Here is a 24,998-nt window from a genome sequence, read left to right as displayed (position 1 = left end):
ATTAAGCATCATTATATATATATATATAAATTAGTTAGTTAAAAAGTTGAACTTATATTGTTAAAATGTCACGCGTTTATCAAATTTTGGGTTGAATTTAAAATATAAAGTGTTATTAGCCTAGTTGGTTAAAAGGTTGTATTTGTTTTGTTAGGTGGCAAGTTCGAACTATACCTATATTATTTTTAATTTTATTTTTAACCGATTTAAATTTATGAGCGGGTCAACCCACAATCCGACCCAAGTATCCATTTACTCTCACATATATCCAAATTAAACACAACTCTCGACCCGACAATCCAGACATTTTAAAAATTAAGAATCATTATATATATATATAGATTCTATACAAAATAAAATTAGAGTTTGGATGGAATTGAACTAAATTTGGGGTGTACTATAAAGAGAAAAGTAAGGATGAATAAAATGTAACTTTTTTCTTTTATATTGAAATAAAAAAAGAAATTAAAATATTATGTCATATTTTTATGTAAAAAATTATAATAAAGAAGATTCAAATAACATAATTTGTTAGAGTCAAATTGTCAAATATTTTATGAAATGGACGAGTGTTAAAAAAATATAGCCAGTGATGAAATATAGTAAACAAAAATAAATGAAATAATGTATAAAAAAATCTATATAATTTTTTTATAAAGGATTGGTAAGTCACACTGTTGATACATATTTATTTTAAATTCAACCCATTTTACATGTTACATTAATTTTAAGATAGTTAAATTAAGTAAAAAATAATAACATAATAATTTTAAATTATATTATTAAATAAATACATAAATATTTAAGTCTAAGTAGTAGTAATAAATAATAAATATTTGAAATAAAATTTTACTAAACAACACTTATTCTCATATTTAAAACATTATTTTTATATTTAATAAAAAAATTAATATTAACATTTATTAAAATTGGTATAATTGTATTCTATAATATATATTCAATATATATCATATTAATTGGTTAGATCGAATTGGTGTCATTTTTGTATATTAAAAAAATTGAATTTACAATCTATTATGTGGAACATTTACCTAAGCTACTTGATATAAATTTTTTATTTTTTATTAAAACTCTATATTTGACCATTTATCTTGTTATTCAATATTTTTTGATTTTTTAATTATTTTTTTGTTTATAAATTAATATTCAAAAAAAAATTAAATTGACACTCATCGTAATAATTTTATAGTTTGAAATCTCTTATCACTTAATTCTAACTTCAATATTTAATTTTATATTCTTTTTGGGATTTAAACTTAAATCAAACTAGGCCTTAGTCGGTAAATCTTAAATATTATTTTATTGGTAGGTCGGTGTGTGCATGCATTGTTTGAACTTATCTCAATTAATTATATATATAAATAATAATATTATATTTTAAAAATAAATTCTCAATTTTAAAAATTTACAATTAATCTTCTATTTAATTTAAGTAAGTCTCAATATTAATTATTAATTTTTTTTTATTAAAGTCCATTTGGATAATAAAGTAACGCTTGTGGATGGGCTAACATTTGGTTTTCAGCCTCACAATTTTTGACCATTTAACAATAAAAGAAATGTGGGTCGGTCCATCACTGGCATCAATAAATACAAATATTACTGAAAAAATAAATATTTCAAATACACATGTATTTCTATATATTTAATTCAATCACATTTATTATTTCAAATATATCTCAATTCAAATTCATAATTTGTTTTCTTATTGTGAGGATTTCATTAATTAATTTTTTATTTTATTTTATTTTTTACAAAAATAAGTTTCTCTCTTACAAGAAAATCAAATTTATTGTTGAAACTCAATAAGATGGTTTGGTTCCTTTCGAGTTATTTGAATAATAAAATCCAAACAATATATTTTATTTTATCACTCAATTCATTAACAATAAAATATTAGAATAAAATTTATTTTATTATTATATATTAATATATTTAAATTTTTTTATCAAAAAAAATATTCTTCTCCTCGAAATTATCAACTATATATATATATATATATTCTTAATAATCAGATTATTTAAATAATGTAAATAAAACAAGGTCATAGATCATATTATAAAAGTAGGAGACCAAATGTTTTAAGTTAGAACTTAAAACAATGTACTTAAAATTAAAATATATGAGGGTATGGTTTATGACTATAGATTCGTGTTACCTTTCCTAAAATTAAAAAAAAAAAAAAAATCTTTGGTTTATAGCTTCTAATCTAATTAAAGCATAATTGAGATTTCTGTAATTTATTAACTAATAAATCAATAAACAAGATCTGATCTAATTAGAACATATATTATAAATAAAAAACTAGCAAAATATATATATTCATAATAGGTTTGACTTTCATTAATTCTCTCCATCTATCTAAGAAAACATGGAATGGGATCGGAGCTCCGGCGAAGGTCACCGGCACAAGAGCAGATGTGGGTTTGAAAATTGGGTTCGAATATTATTCGGATTGGCGATTGTAATCTTACTTTTTCACTCCATCTTACATAATATTAATATTAATCATCAAGATGATAATAATAATTACATCACCTTTCATTCGGATCCTTCAAGTTTTACTTCACCGGTATGTAATTATTTTTATTTCTATTTCAGTTTAGAAAATCCAACTAGCTTGTTTCATCTAGAGAAAGAGTTTTTTTTTTATATAATTTTTTTTTATTATTTTAAAATTTGAAGAGTTTATAACTAATTTTGATTTTACAATTTTTAAAATTTAAAAATGTTATTATTTTTATTCAATTAATAAAAGTGTTAAATTATAATTCGATAAAATTTGGTAGTTAAATTAGTGATATAAATATTTTGTTTATTTATAAATTTCACGTAAATAATGAGTTAACGGTGTTGTTTGTAACCGTTAAGACAAACCTCGTTTTGTATAATTAATTTTAAGAATAGAAAGCTTCAAATTGTGATGTATAAAAAAAAATGTTTGAGTTTTTGAATGTGATTAATTTATTATTATTAAACTAATATTTGTTTGAATTAAGTTTAGAATTAATAAATGATTTTAAGTAACTCTTAAGGACTAATTTAATATGAATTTAATTTAAATATTTTAATTTTCATTGTCATTTTATAAATAATTGTTTTTATTATTTTTTTTTGTCATATATTGTTATTTATATGTTAAAAGTTTATACTAAAAAGAATTCTACATATTATTATCAATATCAATAAACAAATAAAAATAAATCTAAAACCATTACAAAAAGATGAATAAATATAAATATGAATTTTTATGGACTATACATTATATTAGTTATGGTCAAACCTAGAAAAAATACATCATCATCATCGATCGTGATGAATTGAAGTTGCCAACCTTAACTAAATACTAAACTATACAAATAATATTTTAATAATTTAATTTAATCGTTAAACAGTTCATTTTATTCATTGAATAAACCTAGATCAATTAAACAAGCTCATTTAATAACTTTCAGGACAAAGAAAGGGAAAAGTTGAAAACTATATTGAATCGTGCAACAATGAAGGATGGTAAAACTGTAATTCTAACAACCTTAAACAATGCATGGGCGGCTCCAAACTCCGTTTTCGATATCTTCTTAGAAAGTTTCGAGATTGGAAACGATGTTAAAAAACTTTTGAACCATTTGGTCGTCATTGCATTGGATTACGAGGCTTATTCACGATGTTTAGTTATACACTTTCATTGCTATGCTTTTAACTCGGGCCAATGGGAGGTGGATAATAATGATTCCTCCGGCGAAGCCTATTTCATGACTTCGGATTACTTGGAGATGATGTGGAAGCGAATTGACTTTCTACAAAAGGTTCTTGAGTTGGGATTCAATTTTGTTTTCACGGTATATATTGTTTGAACAAGTTATACATTATTTCTTCATCTTTATTTGAAAATTCTAATCCAAATGGAATTTAATTTTCAGGATGCAGATATAATGTGGTTTCGAGACCCATTCCCAAAATTTCATTCAGATGTAGATTTTCATATTGCTTGTGATTATTTCACGGGTGATCCTTGGGATCTGAGTAACCTACCTAATGGTGGTTTCACATATGTTAAGTCAAATGAACGCACCATTGAGTTTTATAGGTATTGGTATGACTCGAGGATGACTTACCCGGGCTTGCACGATCAAGAAGTGCTCGACAAGATCAAGAACAATGTATCGTTATTGATGGGGGTAAAAATAATGTTTCTCGACACGAGAATGTTTGGTGGATTTTGCGAACCTAGCAAAGACTTCAACCAAGTTTGTACAATGCATGCAAATTGTTGTTTTGGGTTAGACAACAAAGTTCATGATCTTAAGATTTTGCTTGATGATTGGAGAAATTATTTATTGAGGTCTCATGATCTTGATGATCCATCTTCAAGTGAGCCTCCATCTTGGAATGCACCAAAAAATTGCAGCTATTATTACTATCAAATTCATTAATTCCCTAACCTAATTTAGGTCATCAATCATTTCTAATTATTTACTTTTTTTTCTTCTAATAATCATTAAAAGTATATGGTGTTTTTTCTTCTAATTATATTATTAAAATATATATTATTAATTAAAAGGCAGAAATAAAAAATAAAAAAACCTGAAAAATAAATTATTATTATTTAAAAAAAAATACATTTAATTAATAATATTAATTTTGAAGTTAGTGTTTAATATTGAGACTTATTTGTTAATATAAAAAACAATATTAAAAACCATATACTCTAACCAATAATATGAAAATTAAGACAAAAATGATAAAATAAAAACAATTCCCTTTATACAAACATTATAAATTTATAATATATCTTAATTCAACAATAACTATCCTACTATACAATAATCACCATAACTTTACATGAATTTATTCAGATTAATTGATTTATGTAAAGTTGTATTGAGCTTAAATCAATTAATAAAATATTGTTATAATTTGGATGTATTTCACTATTTAAAAATAATAACAATAATTTATTAGTTGTTAGGCTTAATAAGTTAAATTCATGTTATTTTTTTTTTTAAATCATAAAGTTTAAGCCCAACAAGACTTATTTGTAGACCATTGTAAAATGATTGATTGAGATTGATATCTAATTAATCTCACTAAAAATAATTTAATTAAAATAAAAATTGTCTACAAGAATTAAAAAAAAGTTTGGTATTTAAAACATTAGTTATTATTTTGAGTTTGGTTTAATCTAGTCAAAAACAATAAATTAATTGGTTGTTTTTAATTTATATGCATTCGCAGAAGTATTTTCATAATTTTTATTTCACAAAATGTTTTTTTAAATGAATACATACATGACTTTGAAACATAAATATTTGTGTTTTACTACTAAGTCTTTTTTTTTTTTTTTTTGCTTCATTTAAGGATTTTTTTTTAATCTAATTTCAATTATGACAAATTTCTCTTTAATTTAAAAAATGACACTTTTCACAATAATTAATTTTTATAATATTCTTATTACAGCATCTACCATTATCAGCCTCCTGATCTACACAAGAAAAATCAAATTGAGAAAAGAGAGTGGATCTGATGTACACGTAGTGTTTAATTAAAAGTTTTTAAACACCATTTATAATATATAAAAAATTTACATTCTTATTATTCTTTTTGTTGGGTCCCAATGATCACAAATTTTATAACTTTCCTGTAAATTTATTTTGTATTGTTTTCTATCATTTAAATGAATTAATCTTACTAATATATCAAAGTTTGACTGGTTTGATTCTTATTTAAAATGTGTTAAATTAAAGTCATTCATATTTTATAAGTTTAGTTTTTTTTTATAATATTAAAAAATAATTTTATTTTAAAATTTAATTATATTTTATCAGATAGATAAGATATCATTTCACATTTATAATATTACATTTTAATTAATATATCTTTACTGATAGAGGTTCAATACTTATCTTTAGTTATATTGAATTTTAATATTAGTGTAAATGAATATGAATAATAGGTCGGTCAAGTGAATATACAGATCAAGGATCAACTCATGTCAAAAAAATTATATATAAAATATATACACTTACACTAAATTTTAAAATAAATTCAAACATCTTAATTAATTAGTTAAAAAAAATTATCTTACTACTTTATTTTTATTTAAGGTACCTTTAAAATAAATGATTTTTATTTTATAGTTATTTATGTCATTACAATTTACAAGACACAAATATTAGGCTTAGTTTGACTACTTATTTGACAAATTATTACTATTGATATTTTATCTTTTATATATATTATTTGCGATATATAATCAATTTAGTGTATAATCGTGATTTTTTTTGTACAACATTGACTCTTTATTCTCGTATTTGTAAAATAAGTTTAATGTTAACTTAATTATTCTAATTTAAAATGTAATAGCTTAGTAGAATTACTTTTCATTTCATACTTAAAATAATTTATCATATTATTTTTCAATACAACACAATTTAATAAGAAAATATTTTTTAAATGGTTTGATATTTATAAATAAATACATGTAAAAAAGTTAAGTAGATAAAAAGATATATATATATATATATATATATATATATATATATATATATATATATATATATATATATATATATATATATATAAATAGATATAGATAGACTACACTAGATGACAACAAATTTTAGTACAACACGATTATGAGTAAACGATAAAACACAAATAGGAATAATGTCATTTTTTAATACATCAAAAATTCGAGATATTAGAAACAAAACTTACATAACAAAATTAAATTTAAATTAAAAAAAAAAACTTTTAATATAATCATAAGCAATATTACATCAAACCACAAAAAAATATATATATCAAAACTCACCCCTTCAAAGTAAATAGATCAATACAAATTAAAATTAATATTAAATAGTATAGTTAGAGAATTATTAGAAGAAAAAAAAATATCAATAATAACATAAATGTGGGTGGTATTAAAAATATGTCGAAAAAATAAACATAAAAAACTTTATCAAACTATATGTTTTCATGACAAATTCAATTGAGAGAGAAGTATACATTCATTCACATTACCAGCATAGTTTTCACTGATAGAGCCACCAAATATTATAATGATTAAAAACTTTAATTATGTTTTATTTTCATAAATTTCTTTAAAATATTATTTGGGTACACAAAAAATATATTAATAAAAGACTATAATAATGAGTTTAAATTGGAAAAATAAATTCCTAACCAAGACTTGTGACAATCTATCTGTGGCTAAGACCAATTGTGTTTCGGCACAGCACCACAGGCAGCCGACTCGCCAATCAAGTTTATGTGCATATTTTTCAATCCAGAAATTTAAAATAATTTAATTAAAGTTACAATAATTAAATACTAGTTTAAACTATTTAACAATTGCATTTAAAACAATTCATTATTATTTTGAGTTTTGATTAGTTTGATATAAATTAATAGAATTATTGGTTGTTTTATATATGAATTTGAGAGTGTTCATAACTTCATTTAATTGTTTTTTATTTTAATACTCAAATAATGATTTATACTAATTTCAATTACTATTCTTTAGTTTAGAAAATATATGTACTTCTCACAATAGTTAATTTTATTTTTTATTATTGTTATTTATAGCATCTTATCATTATCAACATAGTGATCTACACAGGAAGAATCAAACCTCAAAAAGAAAAATAAACTGAATTGAGGTGTTTAGTTAGAAGTTTTTAAACACCATTTATAATATTAAAATTCACATTCTTATTCATTTTTATAATAAAAAATGTATAAATAATCGTGAGTCCAATGATCACAAAATTTACAAGTTTCCTGTAAATTTTATTTTCAAAAGTTTACTGTAAATTTTATTTTTATAATTTTAGTGAAATTTGTTTGGTAAGTATTTTTTCATCATAAATTTCCTTTTTTTATTCAATTTTATTGTATCAACACTTAATTTATATATAATTTACTTCTTTTATATTGCAAGATTTTTTTTATTTTTTTTTTTCTAAAAATGTATATTTTATCATATTTGAATAACAAAGAAAATAACATATAAATTGTGAAATTGATTACACACAAGAAAATCAAACTATTTAAGTATATATATACTTTGCAATCTAAACTTAGTCTACATTACATATAGGTGTTAGTTTGAGTTTTAAATAATCTAACATAATCAAATAATATTTCTTTCACTTATATCATGTTATTTAATTTATTATATATTAATAATCTTTACATTTTTTCACAAAATAAATTTGTCTTTCTCAAAATTATCACTACATTACCTTTTAAATAACTATATTATTTATAAAAAAAAATTGTAATAAGCCATAGATCTCATTTCATATTTAGATTTTTTTATAAAAAATTCTACTAATAATTTGAATTAATTATTTTACTTTTATTTTTATTAAATTTTAATGTTAAATATAAAGAGATAAATTAATTTGTAACTCATCTTAAACAAAAATAAATAAATCAAGTAACCTGCTTTTATTTTTTTATAAAAACAAATTTTAAACTTTATAAAATTCATACAAATAAAAAAGACGAGATTTGATTTTGAGTTATTTAGGATTTTTGGAAAAAATAGTTTATTTATGTTTTTAATTTTATAAATTATTATAGTTAAAATTTAAATATTCTAAAAATAAAAATAAAAATTAATTATTTAAATATTTTAATTAATAAATAAAATATTTAAATGACAAAAAAACAAATACATAATATATGATTACTTTTAAACCTAAAAAAAAACCTAGAGCTTAGTTTCATATTGATTTTTTTGAATTTTTATTAATATTTCTCTCATCATATTTAATTTAATTTTAAGTATCTAATTATTTAATTAATCACCCAAAATACTGAAACACTCTTATTTTAATTTTATAAAATTTTAATTCTAAATATAAAAATATTACAATAACAAATTAAAAAATTATTTTTCCCAAACTTCAAGATGTTTTTTTTTTTTTCATTTCTCATCATGTATTATTATTATTTTTATATTTTTGTTTAAGATTATTTGAAAATAATAATAATAATAAATGACAGCAAAAGTTAATGTCTTGTCCGAAATGAGTACAAAATCAAAAGGTCCAACTCAGGTTGTTATACTTTTGACAAGAGAGAGAGAGAGAAAGGTGGCGATTTGAAAAGCCCTAAATTTTCTCCGCCTTTTTCAGACCAAGAAAATGAAACAATAATCATGCTCGGCGGTGGCGGTGGCGGTGGCGGTGGCGGTGGCGGTGGCGGTGGCGGTAGCGGTAGCGGTCATGGCGGCGGCGGCGATAGAGAAGAAGAAGATGAATTCCTAGGTCGGATATCACATCATTTGATGATGCCCTCTTTTCCGCCTCTACATTTAGAACCATCATCTAACGTTGTTGTTTCCGTCGTCAGTGGCGACGACGATTTCCCTAGAAGAGACGAGAGAGTTCCTCAGTGGGGTCAGCAGGAAACCAGAGACCTCATCTCTATCCGTGCAGATTTGGAGAGAGATTTCACCGCAGTTAAGAGGAATAAAACTTTATGGGAAGTTGTTTCTTCAAGAATGAAGGAATTGGGTTACAGGAGGACATCCGATCAGTGTAAATGCAAATGGAAGAACCTCGTCAATCGTTACAAGGTTACTTTTTTTTTAATGAAATTTTGTCTGCTCCTGATTGTTTTCTTAAATGATCTATGTTTCACTCCATGGATATAATCATAGGTTATGTTGGATTAGGCAAATTATATTAGGTTTTTGGTATTGGATTCAGGTTTTCTGTTCTGTTGTTTTTTCTTAATAGCCATTTGGGTATAGTCATATCTTGTTCTAGAGATTGCTCTGTTTCCTAAATATGACTTTAGAAATGAAACAAGTTGATTGTATTACAGATAATCTGTTTTCATCTTGCTCTACATAAAGAATATGCATATGATGTTTTGCTAAAGGATCTAAGAACCACATTATGTGGCCTTGTTTTTTAATCTAGTTGTGGTTAGGGCTTATTTGAAAACACTTCCTCGTTTTGTATCCAGATCAGGATGAGAAACAATCTGAATCTATGAATATGTGTTGCACTAAGTTCAGTTTCTAAATGTGATCAACCCATCTGGATGAGAAATCTAGGAGAAAATGTGTTACCAAATGAATGAATCTTAGGGATATTGGCTTTTTCGTATAATTTGTCTCAATACTGAACTGGCAGCCTTGTTTGGAGTCTAGTTGTGGTTTATTTGGAAACACTTCTTATTTTTGTATCCATATCAGAATGAAAAACAATCTGAATTTATAAATATGTGTTGCACTAAGTTCAGTTTCTAAATGTGATCCCATCTGGATGAGAAATCTAGGAGAAAATGTGTTACCAAATGAAGCAATCTTAGGGATATTGGCTTTTTCGTTAGAATTTGTCTGAATACTGAACTGTCTGCCTTGTTTGGAATCTAGTTGTGGTTAGGGCCTATTTGGAAACACTTCCTATTTTTGTATACAGATCAGGATGAAAAACAATCTAAGCTATGAATATGTGTCGCACTAAGTTCAGTTTCTAAATGTGATCTAATCTGGATGAGAAATCTATGAGAAAGTGTGTTACCAAATGAAGCACTTAGGGATATTTGCTTTTTGGTTTGAATTTGTCTCAGTACTGAACTGGTTCTGATAGGAATGTTTTGAATATCTTTGAAAAGCAGGGCCACTAGGGTTTCTTATGTTTACTCTCAACACTTATTTTGGTTCAAACAAATTCATGTCTTATTGAAGATTTGATTTCACTTATTTTTGACTCATTCTTCAGGGGAAGGAGACAACTGATGTAGAAAATGGTCGAAATTGTCCTTTTTTCGATGAGATGCAAGTAGTCTTCAACCAAAGGTCACTGAACATGCAAAGAATCCTTCTCGAATCCGAATCTGGCTCAATGATGGAATCCAAAAGGGTTAAAAGAATTACCAAAAGTGACGACGAAGAAGATGAAGAAGATGAAGATGAAAGTGTGGACAACAAGTCAACGAAGAACAACTCTAGGAAACGGAAAATTGAGAAGGAGAAAACTGTACGAACTGACAAGTCTTCAAAACAAGACCTAATTGGTTTGCAAGACATACTGAAGGAATTTCTAGGGCATCAACAGAGGATCGAGATGATGTGGAGGGAGAAAATTGAGAAGCGCACGAATGAGAGGGATGTGTTTGAGCATGAATGGCGTTTGATGATGGAGAAACTCGAGAGGGAGAGGCTGATGATGGAAAGGGATTGGCAAGAAAGGGAAGAACAAAGGAGGATTAGAGAAGAATGTAGAGCTGAAAGAAGGGATGCCCTTTTAGCCGAGCTCTTGAACAAGCTTAACAATTGAAATGGTATATCTTTCGAGAAAATGTAACTCAATATAACTTGTGGTTTTTTTTAGGTTTATTTAGTACAAAGTTGGAGGAATTGCAAGAACAATATAGTGATAGTTTTTTAATTGGGTGGTGGGTATAATACAAAAATGAAAGGATAATGTTTCATGTAAAATATCAATTATATGGAAGTTGCTGAATTTGATTGTTTGGTTTTGAGTTCTCACCAGAATTTGTTTGAGATTTTTTTGAAAATGGATTTTGGTAAGAGTCATTATGTAGAAGTTTGGAAATATGTTGGAAGACAATTTTTGTTTGGTGTGAATTATTTGATTTTTTTCATAAATATTATTGAAAAGTGATTTTGAATTAGTTAGATTTATGCCAAGGGTTATGGAATATAAGTTATGAAGGTAATATAGAAATTAATGAAAAAACAAGTAATAAATTATTTAAAGATTTTATAAGAAATAGTTGTTATTGTACATCTATGTTATAATTTGAATAAATAAACAGTTTAAATCATTAAAAAAATAACTTTTAAAATATAAAATTATAATCCACTCTACGGTTTTCGATCTAAATTATCCCGTTAGAACGGTGTTTTTTATTTGACTGGAGATGGGGCGAATATGATATTTGTGTCGTCCGCTCCGATGTGATACCGAATCTGCCATGAACACTAAATATAACTAAATATATAACATTACTAATAAATTTATTTATTTTCATTTTCTATATAAAAAAAATTAATTATTTTTTATTATATATTACAATATATATAATATTAAAGTATCCGTTTATATAATTTTAATAAATAAAAAAAACTATTTTTTTTAGAGTATAGTATAACGGTGCCATGTAAATATTTCTCGAAATTGAACTGGACGAGAATTCCAGTAAAAATAAATCTCGGTAGAATAAGCTGAAATCTCGTCATTACATGTAATCAATTGTTACAAGTGTACTCATCAACTCATATTTTTCACTTTAATGTAATAGCTAGACGTATTTTTTGGAAAGAAAAGAGATCAAGCATGACACTCACCGGTATGGCCCGCTTAAACTAAAAGTGCTTTCAGATTGAATCGAAACCCGTAACATTTTAGTCTCTTAAACCCTTTTACCATTGAATGGGTGGGTTGTAATATCCAGACATTTTTAGTTTCATATATTCTTCGAATTTACATCAAATCCAATAATTTAAAAATACAAAACACTTTGAATGGAAACCATATTACTTATAATATAAGATCCAAATTGAATGAAATACACCATCTCTATCATCAAAGAACAAAACAACTTGATATATTAAACTATATATGATTGGATTTTCCCCCATAATTTATGAGACTTTTGCATTTTAGACCTTAAAACATGCATTATTTATATCAAGACTTCCACACATCTTGACCGGATCTAAAAGTAAGAGTTACCTGATGAATTTGAAAAAAACAAAAATTTGTGATATCTTTAAGAAAATGAAGAGAAAAGAATAATAGGTTACTAGAAAGATTCTAACTCAGAATCTAGACAACTAATATAACTATAATTACAAACTTAGTAGATACTAATAATTTTCATTTAGGATAGGTTTCAACCCATTACAACCCTTATTTAGATAGGTCCAAATATATACACATTATATAGTGACTTTTTTTTTTTTTTTAAATGTGGAATTTATAACTTTATAAGAGTTGATCTAAAAAACCAATACATTGACTATACAGTACGGATCTATGTAGGAATTCGGGCGAATAAAATCAAAATATTATTGGTGGAGGAATAACTGGAATTGAGAAATATGTTTCCATCATACAAGAAGAGTAATCTTCATTGGCGTGGTACTTGGAACCCTTGTAAAGCTCAATTGCCTTCTTCACCACATACCTAACCGAGGAAGAACCTATGAACCGTAACCCTAGTCGATAAAAAACTCGTCTCTCGTTACCTTTCTTCTTAACTTTTTCTTCCGTTTCCCCTTTTTCATGTTTTATTGGTTCCGGCTTACAAATGTTTTTTGATAAGTTTATGTGATTAGCTTCCAAAGCATGGTAACTCAATTGTTGGCTCCGAAGATCATGTGATATGAGGTTGTGCCGAGGACCTCTCTCTTTGTAGGATGCAATTTGAACATGTTCCCCTTTTGTTGATCGATTGAGTCTAAGTCGACATATGAGTTGAAATCCCATAGAGAATAATAATCAACTTTATTAGGATCAAAATTGAACTTCTTCTATGTAAATCAAGTTTTTTTTTGCAATGTGTGGCCCTTTTATAAGGCAAACTTTGGACACAACAAGAGCTTGTTTGATTTTGAATTCTTTTAGGATTTAAAAGAAGAAAAAAAACTTATTTGATAAATAATATTTAAAATTTTAAAAAATAGAAATATGTTGATGTTTTAATTCATAAATTAAGTAATTTAATATCGAGAATTATATTGACGTGATAGAGATAATTTTAAAAAAAAAATCTAATTAAGTCTAGATCAAACGAGCTCGAGATATATTCATTAGGTAACTAAACCTAAAGAATGATGTGAGTTAAATTGTTTTTGTTTTGAGATAATTTGTAAGAACCACCTAAAATTTTAATATTTTTCACTTGTTTAAGAATTAGTGTGATAATAATTTATTTAGGTGGTCTTAATTTAGTTATTTGAAAGAGAAAAAAAAAATGTATACAGTAACATCGTCGACGTGCAATGAAATTTAAGCAGAGTTTGATTTACATGGGCCATAGTTTGGGGGACCAAATTTTAAGTTGGGCCTAGGCCTGTACTTTTGGGACAAGCTATGCCTGTGATCTCTTTTTCTAGTGGGCTCTATGATGTGATATTATGTACGGTATTGATTAGAGTTTTTAAATGAATGGCTGGGATTGAAGCTGAACTCATCTATCAGATTCAGCCAGAAATCTCTAGAAGTTACCTGCCAATTCTAATCAATCAATTATTATTATTATCTCGTATTAAGAAAACAAATAAAATTAGAATAACTATTACGTTTATTTGTTCATTTGTTTTCAATTTTATAAATATAAGAAAAAACAAAATAATATTATAATTTTTAACTAACATTTAAAATCTATATATATATAATAATGCTTAATTTTTAAAGTGTTTGAATTGCCGGGTCGAGAGCTGTGATTATCTGTAATTTTTTTCACAATTTTTTATATTATTACCCGTACACGGACTAAATGCTAGTTAAATTAGTAACTTATTATCTCAATTTTTACTCTAATACTAATATATAAATATATATATATATATTATAGAAGTAAATATATATTTATTATTTAATAATATAAATTATAAAAAAACCACTTGATCGGAAATAATTTTGAAAATATAATAATTTTTTTATATAAATATTCATTAATATATATATATATATAAATAAAATAAAAATTAAAAATATTTTAGTGTTTATAATGTTTTAAATTTTACGAGTTAAAAATGTAAATTAATTTAATATATAATCTGTAAAAATTATTCTTTAAAATTAAATAATTAAACTAATAAATTAATATTTGTAACATTATGAACAAATAAACAAATAAATAAAACTACCATTATTATTCAACTAAAATATACAATTTTAACAATATTTTAATGTATAAAATTGTTTTTAGCTAAATAAATATAAATATTTAATTACTCAAACTCCACCCAATGTAAACACACCGACCGAAGTTCGGCCGTCCTTCTAAGTATTAATTAACCGATCTACTTCTTGAACTGGTCGGCTTTTGTTAAGAGTCCACAAAATCCAATTACTATAGACTCGAAAACTAAAATAGAAACTAATATATTTTATTTTTCAAAATAAATATTTTTAAAATAAGGCAGGCACAAATTCAACCTCAAGATAACAGGGACTGCAAAAACATCTAATGTTACACTTTATTTTTTATCTATTTTTTAAAATAAAAACAATTTCATCGATCCACAATAATGTTGAAAAAATCGCAAAAATATGGTGCAGCCATGATTTAGTAGTGGGACTAAAAACTTAGATCTCTATATAAACATTTTTTAAAAATGATAATGAATGTTTCAAACTCGTTACCTTGTATCGAATTAAATAATTTGATATAAAATCAAACGGACTAAATATTTTCTATAGTAAGAGTATATAACATATCAATGGTTTATGGAGTGATTAAATAAGAATAGAATAGTGGAAACAGAGATCTTTAAATAAACATTTTTTTAAATGACAATGAATGTTTGAACTAATGATCTCATAACAAATTAAAATAAAATAACATAAAATAGACTCAATATTTTCTATAGGGAGCATTCCAACAGATTTAGGGTTTACATAGATTAGATAAGAATTGAATAGTCTAAGCATTAAATATCTCATCATAAATCCTAACTATTTCTCTATTTATAATAAAATGAACTAACTCTTAATAGACTAAGCCTGGCCAATTTCATCATGACCACCTTTGGACTCCAAATGAGTTATTCAAAAATTACATTTCATTTCAACTTCTAATCACAATCCTGTTTATAAAACAGTTTAAAATCCAACCAAAATTTTAACTTGTGATTCAATCGCCGCTCAACCAGACTTTCTTAACCAAAGATAATAATTTTCTAAAACCGAATAAGAACGAGATATTACCTAAATTTGATGGCAGCAAAAGATTAATCATTGATGAGTTCAAATTCGGCGCCAATGGGTAAATGATCGCTCGGGTGATGATAGTTAGGCAATCCACCTTCTATATCTGGAGATTCGGATTCAGGAATTTGAAGATAACCGATTGGTCTAATAAATGCAGATGCGGAGAAAAATATATAGTCCAGTGTCCCCGTAAAACCAGGAGTATAGTTAGTGAATTGTGGTTCTCCCATTGTGACTGCATAAGCACTGGATAGAGGAATTGTTGATTGATCGTCAAATAACAAACTGCCTTCTGTCATGAATTCATAAACCTACAACCAATATTTATGAAGCATTTATATTAGTCAATTTGAAGTTGTTCTATCAGCAGACTAGATTGCAAAACATTGTCTTCCACTTAAAGTTACGATCCATCCCCTCTTCTAGCCTAGCGGCAATAAGAGGTGGATACCAACCCTATGTTCCTGGGTTCGAGCCCGTCAGGCGGCAAGTTCTGCGCCTGGTTAAATGATGATTAAGTGTGTTTGCGGGCAACATACTTAATCCTTTGCCCCATTTTTACGTTCTCAAAAAAAAAAAGTTACGATCCTTTTGGTATCCGATTTTTGATGCGTTTACAGTTAGAATTGAACATACAACCTAAAAATTAAAGTTCAAGACTCTTACCAGTTGGAGATCCAATGAGTGGGTTTAGATTTATGATCTTGTTCAACTCAAATTTTGTTTGTAATCTAACCTAACATAATGTTTCTGGTCCAATTTAAATTCCAAACATCCTTTTTTCTAATTTCATGAAGCTAGCACGAACCCCACGGTCATGACATCTCGCTTCAACTTAAGGCGTTTTTAATGGAAATCAAACCTGAGACCTTAAGTCTCTTAGGCAAGCCACTTGAACTACCCTAATGGGTTCCAACTAAATATCTTTTTAGAAAATGAAATATAGCAGTTTCTAAAAAAATTGGGATCATGATTGAGCTATAACTTCATTTGCTAAATGAAGGTGTGACATGCGGAAAAAAAAAATTAAGAGTCTGACAATTTCTCGATGGGATTCAGATATCTGAATAGAGACATGATTTCCAAATGGGACATTAAGATTTAAGCCCATTTGGAAACTATTGATCTTTATAAAATTTAGAGACATCTTAATCCAACATTCCTAAGGAAATTGTAAGATTTGAGGTTGAACTTTTTGCTAAGTAAAATGTTGTAGCTTCATTTGGCAAATGAAGGTGTAACTGGATCATGAACAGATAAAATTTAAGTTGGAATTTATAGCTTCAACACTAAGTAAAAGATGAGAAATAATAACAGACCTTATCTCCAGGAGTGGAATTGAAGTCACCAGCAACAATAACTGGAGGCGCACAATTGAATTCATTTGATATTCGTTCCTTGAATTTATATAACCTAAAAACAAGATATTTAGCCTGTGCAAGCTTCACATCAGCCCATTCTGGATCCCTGAAGCAAGAGAAAAAAAAGGTTAAGAAGTTTGCATTATCAATATATTAGATTAGCTAACACCAATTTTTTTTATTCAATTTTCATGATATAACATAAAAGCATGATCCCTGGACCATAGTACTCACCAGTATATGTGTGTATTTGCAACAATAATAATACTTTTGTTAAACCTAAAGGCAGCCATAATTCCAACACAATCACGTTTCAATCTTACACGAGGATCGTTCGGATCTCCACGATCCCCACTGGTGTTCTGCTCCAGTAGGCCTACATAGGGATTGTGAATTACTTATCAAATATGACCATAAATAACTAATAGGTCAGGAAAACCAAAATTTCAGATGCTTAAATCTTGGAAATTCAAAAATATAATGAAATAAATAACAACATAGCTTGTTTCTCCAGCACACCTTTTTTACTCTGTTGGGCAACTTTATTTTCATTGGGTACTTCATCATTTTGTGAACTTGCACCATTCTGAACTGAATCAACAAGGTCATTAAATTCTATTTTCTCTTCAATGATTAGTTCTGCACTGATGAAGATCACAGAAGAAGAATTAGAAGATGAACAGGATAAGTCCCCATTAACGAAGCAAGTAAATTTAAGGATAATTTCTATTGATTCTCTTTCAATTGGTCCAGTGTGGAAGACACTTTTGTCTGAAAGCAATAAAGGACTATACAGTCCAATGATTTATTTTTATTGTTTCCATAAAGAGTGTTTTGATTGTTGCAGGACATATCATCCCTTGAACCAATAATGGCACTATCATATAAACCATTAATGAAATTATTAAGTAAATGAAGAAAAAAAGAAGACCATGTTTAGCATTACCTAGTTTTCTTATAAAATATGCCACAGCCATCAGGCTTCTTCCCACTTCTCTGGACATAGATACTTGCATAACCATTAGATTCCAAATTTGCTTTATAGAAGCTATTATACTCGTCCACTTCCTAGAGATTGAAATTGCAATTAAATGATTATTATAAATGACTAAGCATGATCAATGGTGCTATAGAGGTGAAAAAATAACTTTGAATTTGAAAACCATTGGAAGATTCAGAATGAAGTGACAAATCATGAGAAGGTGAGTAGGCAAGATAATAATAGATATTGATGTGGAAACCTGTAAGCAAAGGAAGTCTGTCCCAAGGCTCTTTAGAAGAGATAAAATTGCCATGGAACGAGTTTTCCACCTGCAAAAGAAATATAGGAAATCAATCAACTAAGCCATATTGATCATATAAGGATAAATCAATCAACTATATTGTTCAAAGTACATACTAAAATTCTAACTAAATATATCAACCATTTGTCAGAAAGCTATTGTCCTGGTTGGAACACCAATAGAAAAAATTACAAGAGAAGTCCCATAGATTGAAGCTGGCTGCCTTTTTAACAACAGGAAGTATTACATGATTATCAAGAAACTATGGTAACAATGTATCTCAAATAATTTCCATGCTTCTCTAAGATACGTGCATTTAAGAAGCATTAAGTAACATTATTACTTGCGACAGGGTGATGGTGAGTGTGGAAACTGCTCGCTCTTTGCATAAGCCTACACATGAAAGATAATAAAAAATGAAGTAAATAAGATAGCATACAGTGACATTAAAGCATCACCGCACGAAAAAACAAACTACAATATAATAACTAACAGACTAGTCACAGGCAGTATCTAATCTGATTCTTATTTCCCTACATATGCAAGCTTATATATTCATGTATAGTTCAGAATAGACAGAAAATAATTAGCCAATCTGTGAAGAGACATAGTAATTTAAGAAGATCATAATGCACAAAGTATACCTGAGCCAAAACGTTGTATGATACAAGACGGAATTTTAGGCCTGCAAACATCACGCTCGACATATTAGTAATTCTTGAAGATTGCAGAAACAGTGATACAAGAGTGCATATATACTTGGAAAAAAGAACAGTTGTTTATTACAAGCAATTCACCTTCAGTAGTATTGCTAATTTTACTATGTTCAACTGGAACAAATTTGGGACATAGTGGCTCCACAGTGGTGCTCATTTTCTGGACACAAATCCTGGAATATGAAAACTGGTCACATTCCAAGAAAGTCGATCATAGGCTACAAGCAATAGTCATGCAAAGTCATACATATAGAAATACAACATGAACATGTAAACTGAGACAATTCCTAAATTCCAGAAGGAACGAATTCTTTTCAGTTTCTTACTCTTTGCCTTCGGAGCCAAAATCGACAAAAGTTTTCAACCGGAAAAGTCACTCATGGCTTCAGAAGATGAACAATGGCAACAATACGAGATGTTCAACAAACGGTAGATCAAATTCATCATGTAGAGAGCAATCTAGATTGCTCGTAGTCAATACAAGGAATACACAACCACAAACAGATATAGAACTGATGAGATTTCAGTTCGTAGCTAATAAAGGTCTTCTAATAAACAATGAGATATAGAAATACAACATGAACATGTATCCAGTTACCTTCTTAACAAGCTATCGCTTAAACTGAGACAATTCCTAAATTCCAGAACGAAGGAATTCTTTTCAGTTTCTTACTCTTTTCCTTCGGAGCCAAAATCGACAAAAGTTTCAACAGGAAAAGTCTCTTATAGCTTCAGAACATGAACAATGGCAATAAGACGAGATGTTCAACAAACGATAGATCAAATTCATCATGTAGAGAGCGAATCTAGATTGCGTACTTACTACAAGGATAAGCAACCACAAGCAGATATGGAACTGATGCGATTTCAGTTCGTAGCTAATAAACAATGAGAGATAGATATATTGCACAAGATCAGACTGATTGATGTAAATCGATTGCACTATTGCGGCATTACAAACTGAAACTAGAGAGAGATAGAGAGAGGAAGTACCTTCGAGATAAGGAGCGGCAGGAAAACAAGAGAGAAGAACAGTTGAGCATAGTTTATGAATTCAGTCTGAACTGAACTGATCAGTTTAAGCGGGGATAGGATTTTACATTGGGTTTGGTTCAACCAAATATTTAACCCGCCGGATTGTAATGGTTAAGTCCGATACTACGGTCCACGGATATCATCTCGACCCGACTGAGACAGGATTTTATAATATTTTTCATTTTCTTTGGTTAGGAAGTGTATACAATTTTCTTTTTAAATTCATTTTGAATGCTATTAATGTAGAACTTATTTAAGAAGATGAAACAAAGTCATATTGAGTCGGTTTTGTCTAAATTTAAATTTAGTGAGGCTAGTGTTGATTAAATAAAGATAGATAAGATCATCCCTCTTAAGGATTTGCGCAACGTATTACCTATAGAAAGAGATTATCATTGGAAAATTCATGATAGATTGTTATCGGTATTAGCCAACAAAGGGATGTATACGTTGAACTGGGATACGATGCGATAGAGAAATTTGTACAAGTTTGATGTGGGACATTTTTATTATCTATTTAATAGAGTCGCTCTAACTGAGTTGTGCTAAGAGAAATTATGGAAGTCTAAAATTCCCACAAAGATTTCTTTTTTCGGATGGAGTGTGATCAACGGTAGTATTCTAACTGATGATGTGGAGACGCCTCATCATCTTATCTTAGTTAGTCGATGTCGTATGTGTCTTAAGGATGTGGAGACGGCTCATCATCTACTTTTACATTGTAAGGGTATCGCTAGTATTTGGAGTATTACTGGTATTCATTGGGTTATGCCGTTAACTATTGGTGCGTGTTGGGAAACGTGGATTGAGGCAGTTAGATTTGCGAGCCTAAAACAATGGGGTTATATCCCTATTATTTTTTAGTGGATAATTTGGTTGGAGAGAAATCGTAGAACCTTCAACAATCTCAAACGATCATTGCGAATCATTCACAATGATATCATCCTAACATTATATGAAGTCCGAAGTGGGAAGTCGACAAATTCAGTCGGAGAGCTCATTGTCCTTTTGGAAAATCTCCGCACACGTTAATTTTTGTATTATTTTTGTGATTTTTTTCACAAATGTTCTTTTTTCGTTGTCCTTAAGCGACTATCCATTTCATAAAAAAATTGCATGGATTATTTTTAAAAATTATATTCTAAGGAGATTTTAAGAAAACTAGCATTTAGCCCGTGCATTAGCACGAGTAATAATATAAAAAACCGTGAAAAAAATTACGAATAACATTTTTAATTTTATTTTTAAGCATTTTAAATTTATGGGTAGGTCAACCCACAATCCGACCCAAGTATCCATTTACTCAACATCATTATATATTAGTTAGTTAAAAAGTTGAACTTATTTTAATATTAAAACGTCCCGCGTTTATCAAATTTGGTGTTGAATTTAAAATATAAAGTCTTTTTAGCTTAGTTGGTTAAAGAGTTGTACTTGTTTAGATATGTTGCAAGTTCGAAACATACTTCTAGCATTTTTATTTTTAACCGTTTTAAATTTAAAAACGGGTCAACCCACAATCCGACCCAAGTATCCAAATTAACCACAACTCTCGACCCGGCAATCCAGACACTTTAAAAATTAAGCATCAATATATATATATATATATATATAGATTTGTTAGTTAAAAAGTTGAACTTATATTAATATTAAAACGTCCCGCGTTTATCAAATTTGGTGTTGAATTTAAAATATAAAGTCTTTGTAGCCTAATTGGTTAAAGAGTTGTACTTGTTTAGAAAGGTTGCAAGTTCGAAACATACCTCTAGCATTTTTATTTTTAACCGTTTTAAATTTAAAAACGGGTCAACCCACAATCCGACCCAAGTATCCAAATAAATCACAGCTCTCGACCCGGCAATCCGGACACTTTAAAAATTAAGCATCATTATATATATATAGATTAGTTAGTTAAAAAGTTGAACTTATATTAATATTAAAACGTCCCGCGTTTATCAAATTTGGTGTTGAATTTAAAATATAAAGTCTTTTTAGCCTAGTTGGTTAAAGAGTTGTACTTGTTTAGATAAGTTGCAAGTTCGAAACATACCTCTAGCATTTTTATTTTTAACCGTTTTAAATTTAAAAACGGGTCAACCCACAATCCGACCCAAGTATCCAAATTAACCACAGCTCTCGACCCGGCAATCCGGACACTTCAAAAATTAAGCATCATTATATATAAATAGATTAGTTAGTTAAAAAGTTGAACTTATATTAATATTAAAACGTCCCGCGTTTATCAAATTTGGTGTTGAATTTAAAATATGAAATCTTTGTAGTCTAGTTGGTTAAAGAGTTGTACTTGTTTTGATAGGTTGCAAGTTCGAAACATACCTCTAGCATTTTTAATTTTATTTTTAACCGTTTTAAATTTAAAAATGGGTTAACCCACAATCCGACCCAAGTATCCAAATTAACCACAGCTCTCGACCCGGCAATCCGGACACTTTAAAAATTAAGCATCATTATATATATATAGATGAGTGATAGGGGGAGAGAATGACATGTCACCATATCACTATGAAAAATGATGAAGTGTGAGGAAAAAGAAAATTTGTTATTTTTTCAGCAAATCAGATTTCTCTCAAATTTTCTCTCCAGAATTCTCTCGTCCAATCATTTCTTTTGAAGAAAAAGTTGAAAAGTTTTTTTTTTACCTTATGAAGGCTTTTTTAGCATCACAATGGCTTGTTTTTATTTTTCTCACTCAGATTTGAGTTGATGTTGTGTTTTGTTCGATTCGATAATACTGTTAAGCCGAATCGAATTTTTCATCCCGATATTTATAATCTGAATAATATTTATAGTGGTTGGTGAGTCATTTGTTGTTCATTATTATCTGATTGTCTCAGTGATCATTTCTCGAGTCTATGTCTCTCCCATTTTAATCAGAAAAAAAAAATGAAATTACCGGGTCTGGGTTATTTTTTATTTTCTCAATAAAGTGAGTGATATTGAAACATATATTTTCTTTTTCTTTTTTTACTATACAAGTAGAATGTTAATTATCACTTACAATCTTATATTTGACATATATTCAACTTATAAGTTATAACTACTTATATTTATTATAATGTTTATATAACAAACAAACGACCACACTTCAAACCCATGACCTTCTGATTTCAAGTCAAACTAGTTAATTCATTGCGTTATGTGGTTAAATTTGTGAAAGAATAGGTTTTTAATAGCAAACGATCCACCAACTGTTAAAAACATTATTTGAATTATAAAAATTTGAGATGAAAAATTTAATCTGGCTAAACAAAATGTCGAATCGAGCGAAACACAATACTAACTCAAATATGAGTAGTGAAAATAAAAACGAGACACCCTCCAATACAAAAAAATCCACGAGTTCGAGAAGAAAAAAAAATCTCAATTTTTTAAATAATTTTTTTAGTTGAGGAAGTTATGCTAATATATATATATATATATATATATATATATATATATATATATATATATATATATATATATATATATATATATATATATATATATATATATATATATATATATATATATATATCAAATTGCTTTTCCCACCCCTTCCCATATTCCCACCCCCGCTTCACTCTTTAATTAATTCAAAAATGACTTATTTATCCTTATCACCTTTATATATTTATATATTCTTATTTTATTTATTTTACTTATTTTATTTTATTTAATTATTAAGTTTTTTTATTAAATATAATTAATTAATTTTTAATATTTTTTTAACTTTATTTATTTAATTAAAAATACAAAATATTATTATTTTTATATTATAATTATTTAAAATATATTAAATATTGAAATGTGTACTAATTTAATAAAATATAAATATTTAATATTTTATTATATTAATTATATATATATATAAAAATACTTATAAAATTATTTATTAAATAATAATTAATAATTAATCTAATCATAATATTTTAATTAATAATATTATATATTAATAATTAGTCAAACATAATATTTTTAATTTTAATTAATAATATTATATATTAATAATTATTTTTAATTTTAATTAATAATATTATATATTAATAATTATTCAAACATAATATTAATAATTATTAATATTTTTATAAATAAAATTATCTATTAAATAATAATTAATAATTAATCTAATCATAATATTTTACTTAATAATATTATATTTAATATATTTTAAATAATTATAATATAAAAATAATATTATTTTATATTTTTAATTAAATAAATAAAGTTAAAAAAAATATTTAAAATTAATTAATTAATTATATTTAATAAAAAAACATAATAATTAAATAAAATAAAATAAATAAAATAAGAAATGTAAATATATAAAGTGGTAGGGATAAATATGTCATTTTGGCATTAATTAATGCGTGAGGGAGTGAGAAAAGCACCTCCCATATATATATATATATGTGATTTTTGAATATATGATTATACTATTTCAATAGATATTATATTTGACTTTAATTAGACATATATAACTTATAACTTCTTATTTTTATTATCATGTTTAGATTATTTGATACCCAATTATATAACTGTTATTTAGTTTGTTTGATATTCATTTTTACATAAATGAAAAAATATATATAAATAATTCATTAGGTAAAATTTTAATTAATAACACTTTCTATAGATGATCTTTTAGTCTAA

General features: G+C 26.8%; 3 protein-coding genes across 5 annotated transcripts; 2 read left to right on the top strand and 1 right to left on the bottom strand.

Annotated features, from left to right (window-relative positions):
* The first annotated feature begins 2,392 nt into the window (after nt 1-2,392).
* LOC124923632 (uncharacterized protein At4g15970-like) lies at nt 2,393-4,454 on the top strand. The gene is made up of 3 exons (XM_047463594.1): nt 2,393-2,458; nt 3,477-3,860; nt 3,942-4,454. Exons 1-3 carry the CDS (start codon nt 2,393-2,395, stop codon nt 4,452-4,454), a joined length of 963 nt encoding a protein of 320 aa, XP_047319550.1.
* A 4,630-nt stretch (nt 4,455-9,084) lies between these two features.
* Nucleotides 9,085-11,536, top strand: LOC124926054 (trihelix transcription factor GT-3b-like). Of its 2 annotated transcripts, none has more exons than XM_047466216.1 (3): nt 9,085-9,196; nt 9,233-9,610; nt 10,767-11,536. In XM_047466216.1, exons 1-3 carry the CDS (start codon nt 9,191-9,193, stop codon nt 11,322-11,324), a joined length of 942 nt encoding a protein of 313 aa, XP_047322172.1. In that variant the 5' UTR covers nt 9,085-9,190; the 3' UTR covers nt 11,325-11,536. The 2 variants fall into 2 exon arrangements, with proteins under 2 accessions (XP_047322172.1, XP_047322171.1); XM_047466215.1 differs by having other exon boundaries at nt 9,114-9,215; nt 9,246-9,610.
* A 4,199-nt stretch (nt 11,537-15,735) lies between these two features.
* LOC124926116 (carbon catabolite repressor protein 4 homolog 4) lies at nt 15,736-20,436 on the bottom strand. 2 transcript variants are annotated; one of them, XM_047466286.1, is made up of 10 exons: nt 20,307-20,436; nt 19,395-19,486; nt 19,242-19,282; nt 18,941-18,990; nt 18,556-18,625; nt 18,261-18,382; nt 17,834-17,958; nt 17,549-17,690; nt 17,273-17,420; nt 15,736-16,264 (listed from the first exon to the last, which is right to left on the bottom strand). In XM_047466286.1, exons 1-10 carry the CDS (start codon nt 20,354-20,356, stop codon nt 15,974-15,976), a joined length of 1,131 nt encoding a protein of 376 aa, XP_047322242.1. In that variant the 5' UTR covers nt 20,357-20,436; the 3' UTR covers nt 15,736-15,973. The 2 variants fall into 2 exon arrangements, with proteins under 2 accessions (XP_047322242.1, XP_047322243.1); XM_047466287.1 differs by lacking the exon at nt 20,307-20,436 and adding an exon at nt 19,912-19,985.
* Between the last annotated feature and the right edge of the window lie 4,562 nt (nt 20,437-24,998).

Source organism: Impatiens glandulifera, chromosome 2, assembly GCF_907164915.1.
Source record: "Impatiens glandulifera chromosome 2, dImpGla2.1, whole genome shotgun sequence".
NCBI classification, from domain to species: Eukaryota; Viridiplantae; Streptophyta; class Magnoliopsida; order Ericales; family Balsaminaceae; genus Impatiens; species Impatiens glandulifera.
This window is presented reverse-complemented; position numbering and strand designations above follow the sequence as displayed.